We start from the raw sequence: 13,526 nt of genomic DNA on the forward strand, positions 1-13,526 counted from the left end.
CCTACCCCATGCAGAACTTTATGGGCTATACAGAGTGATTTGAATTTCACCCTGTCCCTAACAGGGAGCCAATGCAGAGCCCTCAGCGCCGGGCGAGCAGACTGACGCCTGGGGAGACCCGTCAAGAGCCTGGCGGCAGCATTCTGCACTTGCTGCAGTTTGTTCAGGGTAGATTCAGGTGCACCCAGGAATAACGCGTTGCTGAAATCCAGCCGCGAGATGATCAATCCCTGGATGAGAAGCCTCCTAGTGGACGCTGGGAGCAAAGGTAAGATCTTCCGGGCTGAGTGGAGCAGGCCAAAACACACGCCAGCAGTCTTTTTAGCATGCGTTTTAAACGAAAGGCCCCGCTCCAGCCACACCCCCAAGCTCTTGATCTCCTGCTTGGGGGTGGGTACCGGTCCCAGACAGTCAGGCCAGCTGCTGGGGGACAAAGATGGAGAGGAGTTCCCCAGCAACATGAGTTCCGTCTTGGAGCCGTTCAACTTTAGCGCTGAGCTGCACATCCACGTGTAGATCTTCTCCAGACACGAGTGCAGCCGGTCGGGATGATGCGCCGACTGGGAAAGGCCAACCACCAGCTGAGTATCATCAGCGTAGCTGATGATTTTAATACCCAGCGGCAGTACCACACTCTCCAGGGGGGCCATGTAAATGTTGAATAAGGTAGGGCTCAATGAAGAGCCCTGTGGCACCCCACACTGGAGAGGGATTGTAGATGATTTTTCATGGCCTTCCCACACCTCAAATGTCCGACCTTCCAAGAAGGAAGCAAACCATTTGAGAGCCACACCGGTGACCCCCACCCCCGACAGCCGTTGGAGAAGCACCTGATGGTCCACGGTGTCAAAAGCAGCACTGAGGTCCAGGAGGATCACTGCCACTGATCCCCCCCGAATCCAAAATGCTCCTTGCATTCTCCACGACCGCCAACAGGGCGGTGTCAGTCCCCTGACCGGGACGAAAACCCGTTTGGGAATCGCCCAGGAGGGAGTTAGCTTCCAGGAAGTCCGACAGGCAACTGTTTACCAACTTCTCAGCCACCTTACTAATACCCGGCAGCAACGAGATCGGCCTAAAGTTGGCGAGGTCGGCGGGATCCAGGTTAGGCTTTTTCAAAAGAGCCTTAACCACCGCCCCTTTCCAACTGGGGGGGACTATCCCTTGAGTGAGGGACAAGTTTATAAGGTCCGTCACTGGGCCGCCGATGGTAGAAGCCACCTGTTTAAGATATTTAATAGGTGCTGGGTCTTTCGGGGAACCACTCTTCATGGTCCTCAAAACCGAGAGAGCTTCCTCCGTAGTGACCGGACCGAGAGAGGCCAGCTCCACTGATCGCATCCTAAGTTGGGAACTGAAGTTATCATCCAAGGAAGAAGCCTCCCCCTGCGGGGAAGGGAAGCCAGTATGTTGTTGATTTTGGATTTAAAAAAGGAGGCCAATTCTATGCATTTTTTGCGTGGGTCCTCGTGGATGACCTGAGGTTCGGGGATATTCAGTAGTTCCTTTATGACCCTGAACGACTCTTTGGAAGAGTTGGCCGCAGAGCCTATTCTCTCTTCAAAGAATCCCGATTTTGCCACCCGAATAGCAGATTTATAACTGCTCAGAGCCGCACGATATTGTTTCCGGCTCGTTTCACTCCAGTCTCTTCTCCAGGACCGCTCTAGCCTCTTGCATCCCTTCCTCAGGGTCCTCAATTCAGACGAATACCAAGGCGCCGAACCCACTCTCTTCCCCCTCGTAAGTTGTTTCTTTTTTGGAAGGAGGGTGTCCAACGAGTCCGAGAGCCAGATGTAAAGGGAGATTGCTTGGCAATTTTGGATGGGCTGGCAGAATTCTGGGGTTCTTGGAGGCTGCTCAGCTGCAGGAGGAGTCACTGGTCACAATTGAGACTTGGTGCAGTCGGGGTTTGGCATCAAAAGTCCACAGCTGTCTTCAGTTCTCATTTTCTCGCAGCCCTTTATCCTCTTCTTGATTCATCAAATCTAAGTTCATGGAGTCAGGAGTACTGTCTAAATACTCAGTTTAGGGTTGTTATGGAGAGTGATAGGTAGTAGCCAATGGGCTACTTACTTTTATGATATCTACACCCTCTATGACCACTTCCTGTGGGAAGTGGGCGTAACTCTGACCCAGAGAGCCAAATTTCGCCAAAACTGAGATGGTGGAATTCTAAAAATTTCTGCCCTCAGAGCGCTGACTCTCACCTGCACGGGTCAGAAACTGATCTGTGGTGGCTGGCTGGTCTGCACCAGTTAGCCAGTACACAGGTACTCTGTAGGCTTCTACGGTGCCCTCTGGGTGCATGTATTACATTTATCACTGGAATCAGTGTGGGCTTATTCATATGGGATTTTTGATGCCAAACATACCTAGTTTGTGAAGCCATCATGTAGCTGGGGAAATCGTTAACTCCACTGTCCAGCACTTGTAATATCTAAGAATTGACTTGGATAAGATTTTAAGAAATGTTTTAGTAAAGTTTATCAACATGAATTTATTGTGTGACCTGCCCCCACGCTTATTTTTAAATTTATCTTGATTACCGATTATGAGGCTTCTTTTTAAATATTAATTGTAAGTGCCTGAATTCTTAAATGTATATATTGCACTTTGGATTAATTTAATTATGGCTTGTGTAAGTATCCTTTTATGGATTAACATATCTGAAAGAAACAGGTTAGTATTCGATTCCTTACCTTAGAATATCCCCAGGCGTCAGTCTGGATCCGGAAACTTTTGCGTAGCAGTACCCCTGCGCGTCGGTAGGCGTCGTCTGCAGGCGTCCCCTGCGGCTCCGCGTCGTCGGCGTCGTGCGCCGTGATGACGTCGCTGTAGTATATAGACGACGCCGCCTCCGCGCGCGGACGTCAGTTCTTCTTTTTTCCGCGCCAGTTAGCGCAGATCCGAAGAGCAGTACTCCGGTCTTTTGACCTAGTTTTGTTAACTTTCACTCTTCTTCAAGGTGCCGGTAGGATGCCCGGGTTTAAGAGTTGCGACGGGTGCGACCGAATGATGTCGGTCACCGACCACCATCGACTCTGCCTCCGGTGTCTGGGCGCGGACCACGACGTCGAGTCTTGCGTCGACTGCCGGGCCTTGACTGGTAAAGCTAGGCGGGAGCGGTCCCGCAAGCTGCTCGAACTCCGAGTGTCGGCCCCGCGTCGAGAGCGGTCCCGGTCCGGTCGGAGGTCGAGGGAGCGGTCGAGGGAGCGATCGCGGAGCCGCCATGAGCGCTCCGGGAGTCGCCACCATTCCTCCGGTTCATCAGGTAAGCGTCACGAGGTCGGGGCGTCATCGTACCCCCGACGCCCGCGTGATGCGGCCGGGGGTTCGGGTGGCCCCACCCCCGCGTGGGTCGCCGACGCCGTCTGCCCCATACCCGTCGGTCGAGGAGATTGAGGCGTTCCTCATGGCTATGAGGGAGATGTCTCCTCCGGCGGGGCCTGCGGGCCCGTCGGTCCCGTCTGGGAGCCCGAGCGGTTCGGGTGCACCTGCCCCGACGCCGCCGAGTGCTCCGGCCCTGGCGCCGCCGGCGGCTCCGGCCTCGGCACCGCTGGGCCCTTCAGGGTCGTCGCCGGCTGGTCCTCCGGCCTCCCCGGCGCCGATTCCGTTGGGGCAACCCGTGGTGCCGCCTCCGCGCGGCGCCGTGACTCCGCCGTCGGTCCGATCCCTCTCTGACTCCGGACGCGGAGTCGGACCGGCGTCGTCCGAGTCCGGCGCCGATGGGGCCCATTGGCTCCGAGGAGCCGGTTTACATCGTCGACTCGTCCTATGGTGATGAGGACGAATATGGAGAGGGTTGGGAGGGGTCTGAGGACCCCTTGTCACGAGCCTGCCAGTATGACGTGGACTGGGTAGGTGACTTAGGTGAGGCCAGTGGTCTGGACGAGTCGCCCAACCCTGGGTTTGTCTCTCCTTCCCCTGTGGCGTCGGAGGCTGGGGCTGCCTATTCGGTGGTCCTGATGAGGGCTGCCAAGGCTTTGCGCCTTGAGCTCCCCGTCGCTAAGGTGAAACCTAACATCCTCACCGAAGTATTTAAGCCGCAGTCGTGCCCACAGGAGCCTCTGCTGCCATTTAATGAGGCCCTGACGGATGTCCTTTTGGGCACCTGGTCCAGGCCCGCTTCCGGTGCACCGGTTGACCGGAACGTTGCCAGGCGTCACCGTCTGTGTTCGGACGACCCTGCCTTCCTTTCCACCCATCCCTCCCCGGAGAGTCTGGTGATCCAGGCCTCCACTTCCCAGTCCGCATTCCCGTCGGCTCCGCCCGATCGGGAGTCGAAGCGATATGACCAATTTGGCAAGAAGGTCTTTTCGTCTTTGAGTGCTGGACTGCGGTCTTGTAATACCGCATGCCTCTTGGGCCGCTACACCCACTCTCTGTGGGACACGGTCGCGGAGTGTCTGCCGCAGTGCCCGCAGGAGGTGCGGGACAAGCTCAACCAGGCCTTGGTTGAAGGCCGGGACGCGGCGAGGTATTCAATTAGGTGTGGTCTTGACACGACCGACTCGCTGGGACGGGCTATGTCCACGACGGTGGCGATTCGTCGACATGCTTGGCTGAGATCCGCCAACTTCTCGCCGGATGTCCAGACTGCCCTCATGGACATGCCTTTCGATGGCAGTCGCCTGTTCGGTGACAAGGCGGACAACGCGCTTGAGCGCTTCAAGGACTCCAGGGTCACGGCCAAGTCCTTGGGTCTTTCGACCCAGCGCCAGCAGCAGGGTTCGTTTCGCCCCTTTCGTGGCCAAGGAAGGGGCGGTCCCACGCGTGCTGCCAGTCACGCGCCGCAGAACGCTCCCCAGCGCGGTGGCGGCCGTGGTTTCCGCCGTGGTGGCGGGAGAGGGCAGCGGCGAGGTCAGTCCACACCTCCCCCCGCTGCAGCCTCCAAGTCTTCCGAGCTTTCGGGCTCACGTGACGCCAGTGGGTGGCAGGGTTCGCCATCACCACTCCCGCTGGCGCGCGATTACATCGGACAGGTGGGTGCTGCAGCTCGTCCGAAGGGGCTACTCCCTCCCCTTCTAGTCCACTCCTCCAGCCATGCCACCGCAGAACCACCGTGTGTCGGGGGACCACTTGACACTTCTGCAGGAGGAAGTTACGGCCCTCTTGGCCCAGGGGGCCATCGAGCGCGTTCCTGGGCCAGAAGTAGGGTGTGGTTGCTACTCCCACTACTTTCTGGTGCCCAAGAAGGACAAAGGGGGCCTTCGTCCTATCTTGGACCTACGGGACGTCAACGGCTTCCTCCGGAAGTAGAAGTTCAAGATGTTGACTTTGGCTCAGGTCTTGGCTGCTCTAGACCCACAAGACTGGATGGTAGCGTTGGACTTGCAGGATGCGTATTTTCACATCCCCGTCCTGCCGGCCCACCGGCGTTACCTGCGGTTCACGGTAGGCCAGGAGCACTTTCAGTTTATCGTGCTCCCATTCGGCCTTACCAGCGCCCAACGGGTGTTCACGAAAGTGATGGCGGTGGTCGCAGCTCATCTGCGCCGGTTAGGGGTTTCAGTCTTCCCCTACCTCGACGACTGGTTGTTGAAGGCGGGCTCGCCCCAAACAGTCGTCCACCACCTTCAGATGACGGCAGACCTCCTGCACGAGCTGGGGTTTTCCATCAATGTGCCGAAATCACACCTGTGTCCCTCTCAAAAGCTCCTTTTCATCGGAGCGGTTCTCGACTCTGCGCAGTTTCGGGTTTATCCTCCGGAACGGCGGGTCCGGGATATTCAGGCTCTGATTCCCATCTTTCAGCCGTTGTCCCGGATTTCGGTCAGGTTGACGCTGCGGCTTCTGGGGCTGATGGCCTCCTGCATCCTTCTGGTGCATCACGCCAGGTGGCGGATGCGGGCTCTGCAGTGGGACCTGAAGTTTCAGTGGGCCCAGCATCAGGGCAACCTGTCCGACCATGTCCTGATCTCGGAGGGCACTGCGAGACAGTTGCAGTGGTGGCTTACGGACCGCGATTGGGTCAGAGGCAGATCCCTCTCCCTTCCCCAACCGGAGCACGTGGTTGTGACTGACGCGTCCCTCTAGGGCTGGGGTGGCCACTTGGGAGAGGCGGAGATCAGAGGCATCTGGTCTCCGGCGGAGTCCCGGCTCCATATCAACATGTTGGAGCTGCGGGCGATTCGCCTAGCACTGTAGGCATTCCTCCCCTTTGTCAACGGGAGTGTAGTGCAGGTGTTCACGGACAACACCACCGCCATGTGGTACTGCAACAAACAGGGCGGTGTGGGGTCGTGGACCCTTTGCCAGGAGGCTCTGCGCCTCTGGCAATGGCTGGAACGTCAGGGCGTGACTCTGACGGATCAACACCTGGCAGGTTCTCTGAACGCCAGGGCGGACGAACTCAGCCGTCGGTGCTCGGTGGATCACGAATGGCGTCTGAACTCGGACGTGGCGAACGGCCTCTTTCAGCAATGGGGAGAGCCTTGGTTAGATCTATTCGCCACAAAAGAGAACGCGCAATGTCATCAGTTCTGCGCGTTGGAGTTTCCAAGACGGCACTCGCTCGGCGACGCCTTTCGGCACGAGTGGAGCTGCGGTCTGTTGTACGCCTTTCCGCCTATACCACTTCTGCCCAGAGTGCTGAAGAAGATCAGGCGCGACCGGGCCCAAGTTATCCTTGTGGCTCCGGACTGGGCTCGAAGATACTGGTATCCCGAGCTACTCAGCATGTCAGTCGGTCCCTCGATCCGCCTGCCCCTTCAGGAGGACCTTCTGTCGCAGCAGCAGGGGACGGTCCTCCACCCGAACCTGTCCAGCCTCCACCTCCATGCGTGGAGATTGAGCGGCGGCAGTTGAGGCCATTCGACTTGCCTCCTGAAGTCTGTGATGTGATTCTGGCAGCCAGGCGTCCCTCCACAAAGTCGGTATACGCCTGCCGGTGGAAAAGATTTGTGGCATGGTGCACAGCAAAGGCTGTGGATCCCCTTTCTGCCCCTCTTTCCGAGGTTCTCCTCTTCCTTCTTTCTCTTGCCCAGCAGGGCTCTGCTCTGGGCACTATCAAGGGCTACCTTTCTGCCCTTTCCGCCTTCTTAAGGCTACCTGATCAGCCATCCTTATTCAAGTCCCCTATTGTACTGAGATTCTTGAAAGGCATCACGCACATGTATCCTCCTGTTCCGTTCGTGATGCCTCAGTGGGACTTGAACCTTGTTCTGACATTCTTGATGTGCGCTCCCTTTGAGCCGCTTCATTCCTGTCCTCTCCGTCTTCTCACTTTAAAGACGGCCTTCCTGGTTGCCATCACCTCTGCCAGGAGAGTGAGTGAGCTCCAGGCTCTTTCTGTTAAACCTCCTTTCTTGTCCGTCCATCCTGACAAGGTGGTTCTTAGGACTAGGCCTTCTTTCCTGCCCAAAGTAGTTTCTGCTTTTCACATCGGGCAGTCCATCACCTTACCCTCCTTCTTCCCGCCTCCGCATCCTTCAAAGGATGAAGAGCGGCTCCATCGTCTGGACCCAAAACGTGCGCTTTCATTTTACATGGATCGCACACGCCAGTTCCGGGTGGATGACCAACTGTTTGTTGGCTACGTGGGTGAGAAGAAGGGAAGGGCGGTACAGAAACGAACCATCTCTCGGTGGGTCGTCCTGTGCATCAAAGCATGCTACTCTTTGGCTCGGAAGGAGCCTCCTGTTGGGCTGAGGGCCCATTCCACTCGGGCCACGGCGGCTACTACTGCCCTGGGCCGGGGAGTCCCTTTGCAGGACATTTGCCAGGCGGCTACGTGGGCCTCGCTGCACACCTTTGCGAGGCACTACTGCCTGGACAGTCAAGTCCGGAGGGATGGCTTCTTTGGCCGTTCGGTCCTCCAGGACTTTCTGGTGTAGGTTTGTATTGGTTCGCAGACCCACCACCGGGGTTGGTATTGCTGGGGTATCTATTCTAAGGTAAGGAATCTAATACTAACCTGTTTCTTTCAGATGAACAAGTTACTTACCTTCGGTAACGATATATCTGTAAGAAACAGTAGTTAGTATTAGATTCCTTACCGCCCCACCCGTCCTCCCCGTTCTGCGAACTGATACCTAGGGTTAAGGTCATCCCTTTCAGGGCCCTAGTTTCAAATGGCACCAGTGTTAGTTCTCACATGGCTCTGCGTGTTCTGGCGCGGAAAAGCTGTGTGCAAAGAACTGACGTCCGCGCGCGGAGGCGGCGTCTATATACTCCAGCGACGTCATCACGGCGCACGACGCCGACGACGCGGAGCCGCAGGGTACGCCTGCAGACGACGCCTACCGACGCGCAGGGGTAAAGCTACGCAAAAGTTTCCGGATCCAGACTGACGCCTGGGGATATTCTAAGGTAAGGAATCTAATACTAACTACTGTTTCTTACAGATATATCGTTACCGAAGGTAAGTAACTTGTTCTTTACACCGAATAAAGCTGTTTTGCATTGAATTGACTTGGATAACACAGGGGCATATTGGCTCGTGTAGATATGTCCACACGTAGTATAGGGAACCCTGCCTTAGGTCTGTATGACCTGTTGTTGGGGTGACTTACTGCATGCAGTGTCTGCAGGCATGGCACACCGAAGGTGTGTCATGTCGTGTCTTAACTTTTCTCACCACCAAGGCACACAGCCTGGAACTGCAGTTTGCATGTTTGGGTATTGCCAATTGGGGAAAGCATTGTACATTTTTATTGACATCTGGCACTGTGGACCTGAATTGCGTCGGGTACCAGGCAAAAAGTGGGGGTTACATGTTAAACACGGGCACCATTCTACAATTATCACCTCTAGGCAGTCGGCCTATGGACAGTCTAGCACGGTGAAGTCTCCTTCGAGGCTGTCGCAGCGGCAGGGCAAAATTTCAAGGCGAGAATATGTATATTCATCAGTAAGACCGTTTCATAGGCTACTCTTGACATCTTTAGCAAACTACTGTGAGTGATTGACATCTAGAGTGGGGCATTGCAATGCTTCACCATTCAAATAAATGCCAGTGTTTCAAGAGATTGAGGTAGCATTCATGCTGGCACTATTGCAGTTTTCGGTTAACATTTATCAAGGAAATGTATTTCCCTAGAAACCAGTGATTGGACCATAATCTTCTGAACATTGGCTTGATGGGATCTGCACCAGTTTAGCAGGGGTGTAGCATTTATTAAAATATCTACTTGTTCATGGGACAGGTTGCTTCTGAAATCTACTTGTCCTGTAACAAAATCCACTTGTCCTTTTGGTGCCATATAGTGCAGCAACAAAATATAGCAGCAATTCCATTATATAGGCGCACTGATAATAGCCTCTGAGTCTGTCAGGGTTCATACCTGAATACTAGCAATTCCCTTATTTTGCCAACTTTCCACAGATCTGCATACTGCGACTGGAGGTAGCGGTAAGCAATAGTTCCAGGGTTGGAATGCCCTTTTGAGTCTGTACAAACATACTAACTTGCATGTTTAAGGGGTTTTCACCAGCTCTAATCTTCTCCCATACTGAGAGAGGTTGAAAATGTAATCCTTGACAATGTTAAAAGTAAAACTTCTTCCAGGGTTGTAAAACAAGTGGTAGAAGGGAACGTGAACTTGTAAACTCAACAGATTTTTGCATGAGCAAATCTACACATGCATATTTGCTCGTGCTAAAATGGAGTACACAATCCTTATCTAGGCGTATGATTTCCAGGCCTACTTCTGTAAATTCATGTGAATTCATGAAAGCCGTAAATCTTCACTAATGCAAAGACATATATCATGGATGCACCTTTGTGATTTTCTTTAATAATTGGGCATCTAATTAGGTCTGGTGCTAACCAAGATTTTTTGTTTTTATTGAAAGTGTATCTCTTCCTCTATTGGCTGACTTCACTGTGACAGCATGCTGTTCTTTCACAAGAAGCATATCGACACCCAAAGTTTTGTTCACTGCCATGAACTGTTACCACAATGTGTGCTTTTTGAGAGCAAACATTTTTGTATTTTGCCAATGCTTGTTATAATGGCGAGGGCCCGGCAACAACAATACAACAAAGTTTTACAAAAGCCATGTCGAAACAAGACTCGCACTGACAAAACCCAATAGCCTGACTACCAATGTCATACTAATTGTCTTTGCCAATACTTGTTTATTCATGTTTCTCATAATCTTGTTGAAACTGATTACACTGATTTTTCCATTATGAATTTTTTTGGGAAATACTAGCATATGTCAACACGTTTTACTAACTGATGCTTCAAAGAAATTGTACCTAAAATTGTCAGTAATTCAGCAAAACCCTTTTTCTTCCTTAGTTGCATTTGTGAACATTTTATTTTGAAAGCAAATAATCCTCAATCTTGGTTTCAAGCTTCTGCAAATATTTGCATCTTATCAGAGCATTCTGGGAGCATTATACCTAGCTTCATATTGTTAAACTTTGCACACTTGTGTACACACTTTTATACTAGAAGAACTCTCAGTAGTGCAATCCCAGCTTACAACATTTCCTCTGAGGGCTCACTCTAATAACAAAGGCTTTGTATTAAAGAACCATCAATACAAAGTCGAATAGCGTTAACATAGGGACACAAATATTACCTTAGCAGCAGACGATATCCTGCCCTGATCCATAATGCGTTACTGTAAACTGGTAGCCTTAGGGCTTGTGCTGCAGGGGGTTGGGCCTAGTTGTCCTAAGGATATAGGAATTCCACACCCCTAGTTTAGACACTGCTTTTATTGTGAAATGTTCTATATCATTTTCTCTCAGGTCCCCACTCTCAAGAATCTTCAAATGAACCAGCTGCATTTTTCAGCCTTTGCTAATAATTTTGCATTTCCAGTATGGTCATCATACCTTGTTGAGGTTACTGCTGTTCTTTATCAAGTTCCTCTTCATACCTTTCACTTAATATAGAATTAATTGAAGCAATACATATTTTCCATAAATATCTGTTAAGTTAGACACATTTTGAAATTAGCTTTTGAGCATTAGGTTTTACATGTAATTATTTATCAAACTTGAAAAACCTTCAGAAAATTCATAATTGACACATTTCTATTTTAGATTTTTCAGATACCATTGGAAAAGGATGACCAGTGTGGTGGTCCGATTCTGGCACAAGAAGAGATTAAAACCATTTTTGGTAGTATTCCAGACATTCTTGATGTTCACACTAAAATTAAGGTGACTGGCATCTTTCACTATATCTGTTTTAACACCTTCATGAGATGGCTTGTATTCTAAAACTCACTCTGGATTGAACATGATTTATTTTTGTGAGATTTTAATTCAAGTCAAAAAATTGAATTATAGTAGCAAGAGCAGTTACAATTTTAAAAATGTACAAACCTAGATGACCATTAGAGCAATATGAACGTTAAAGGTGGGCCATCTAAATCAATACTGCGCTTTTACAAATGTGGCCTAGGTGGTTGCTTTTTTAAATTGAATTCAAAGGTGTGTAGTGCTTTCCGATTTGTATCCTTGTATTTATATCATTCTTGAGTTGGGTTTTTTCAGGCCCGACTCAAACCTACAATGAAATGTTGGTCTGGACAATCTCTGCTAAGCGGTACAGTATTTTACTGTTCATCCCTATGGGCTTTCCGTATTTCTAATTTAGAATCTCTGGATTGCTCTTTTAGTGCACTTGCTGAATAAATCGCTGTACAACCCACAGGTGACCTGTTTGGATCCCTGCCCTGCTGTCTTTGCTGTTTTCTTTTACTGCTGTTTTTTCTGCCAGCTCACAATGCTAGAGAACCAACTATGGCCGAAAACGGTGGACTGCTCACATACATTTCTTTCTATTCTACATTTCCGTAAATGTTTTGATGCGCCTCTCCATTAAAGTTGTTTGGGCGCCCATTTCTAGGTCTTGTGACACCGAAGGATAACCACCAGAGCTGAAGTCTTTGAGCAATTAATGGACTACAACCAACTTCAGCATTTACTGTTGGGACAAGCATTTTGATTTGCTGTGTTGTAAATATCCTGGGGTGTGCTTTTTGATTGTGTAGAAAACCTGAATTCCATGAATGCCACATTCCTAATCAAAACCTTTGATTCCACAGGATGATCTAGAAAATCTGATGAGAAGTTGGGTAGAAAACAAGAGTATTGGTGCAATTATTCTTAATTATGTAAGTTCTTTCTAGTTATATGCGTTGTGTGGATGCTTAGCGTTGTAACATCTGTACCATATTGGAAATCTTTTTACTCTTATTTGTGTATGTTACAAATGTTTGTGATTTATCCATCTAGTACACCATAATTCTATAAAAAAACAAATGAATTAAAATCTAAAGGTGGAAGCAAGGGCATCCCCATCCGAGCGAGTGACTTGCTCTGTTGCATTTAAGATGAAAATGGCTTACAGCCCCTCTGTGTCCTTAATTGTTCAGGGTATAAAATGGCAAAGGTTCTAGTATTTGTTCATGAAAATTGTTACATGGCCACAGACAATAGTTAGATTTAGCTTATTAGTTTGTTGTTTTCTGTTTCGGGGTGAGCTGTATTTAAGGATGGAATGCCTTATGGCTTTATCTAAAGGTTAGATTTATGAGCACATTTTATATAGATGCTAGTTACAGCCAAAGTTAAATCCTTAGGGCAAATTGCTTTACTTGGAGCTAAAGCATTGTGTGTTTCAGAACAGGATCTTTGTGACTACTCATCTGAGGATATCTTGATAAATCGTAGATCCAAGCTGTGTGAAAGTGCACTTTCTGCGGCATTCACTGCATGACTACAAGATTAGTTTGGATAAAAGCTGTGCTGTTAACAGTATGTATGTTGATGTACTCTTTTGGCAATAAGGTCAGTAGTGTGAACGCTAGAATAAAGTCCCTTCCATTTTCTGCAACACAATGTTACTTTCTGCATTATGGGAAAGATAAATGGCCTTTCTTCTTTAAAGTTGCTACATTCAACAGGCATTAGGAGTTTGGATAGAAGTCTCACTTTGCTTTAGTGGCCATTTTTGTTGACATTTGACAACCCTGAATGGGCTAACGTTACTCAAAAGATTTGCTGATCGCCTTGTTTTCATTACCTTCCAAACCTGCAAACAATCTGCGAATGCCAGATATTGTCCTATGTGGCTCAATCTGTCGTAATGTTCTGTATTTGAAGAAAAGAAAATGGTTCAACCTATCTGTCTTTAAATTAATTTGATCTCTATGCCAGATATGACTAGTCGCGTGCGGTTGTTTCCTTATTATCATATGTGTCTGACAGATGTCTCCCCAGAATCGGTCATCCTCGAAGGGATTGAATTTATATAGCCGTAGTCTTGAGTCAATAAATATTAGACATTGGAGTTGATTTTCATGTATGTACGCACTTATCAAACAGTCTGTGGGCGGTGCGTAGGGGATGACACTACTCAAAATTGTCTTGGAGTCTAATCGTTTTTATTGGTATCAGTATCATCAGTACACTCTCAATTACTTCTCAATTGTCTGAAGTATAACTCCTTTATTATACTCCCTCCCTAATCCAGCCCCTTGCTGTTGGAATCTTCTGGCAATCGTTGGAGTTTAATTAAAATACGTGTGTGGAATACATCCTCTTGTGTTGTACT

At 49.8% G+C, this 13,526-nt stretch overlaps 1 protein-coding gene across 1 annotated transcript in view; it reads left to right on the forward strand.

Moving 5' to 3' along the window:
- Nucleotides 1-13,526, forward strand: part of ECT2 (epithelial cell transforming 2) — a 297,161-nt gene that overhangs the window by 130,058 nt on the left and 153,577 nt on the right. The window contains exons 14-15 of the mRNA XM_078665446.1: nucleotides 11,006-11,125; nucleotides 12,016-12,084. Of these exons, the coding sequence (XP_078521572.1) occupies nucleotides 11,006-11,125; nucleotides 12,016-12,084 (189 nt within the window). The remainder of the gene's footprint in view (nucleotides 1-11,005; nucleotides 11,126-12,015; nucleotides 12,085-13,526) is intronic.

Source organism: Lissotriton helveticus, chromosome 11, assembly GCF_964261635.1.
Source record: "Lissotriton helveticus chromosome 11, aLisHel1.1, whole genome shotgun sequence".
Taxonomy (NCBI): domain Eukaryota; kingdom Metazoa; phylum Chordata; class Amphibia; order Caudata; family Salamandridae; genus Lissotriton; species Lissotriton helveticus.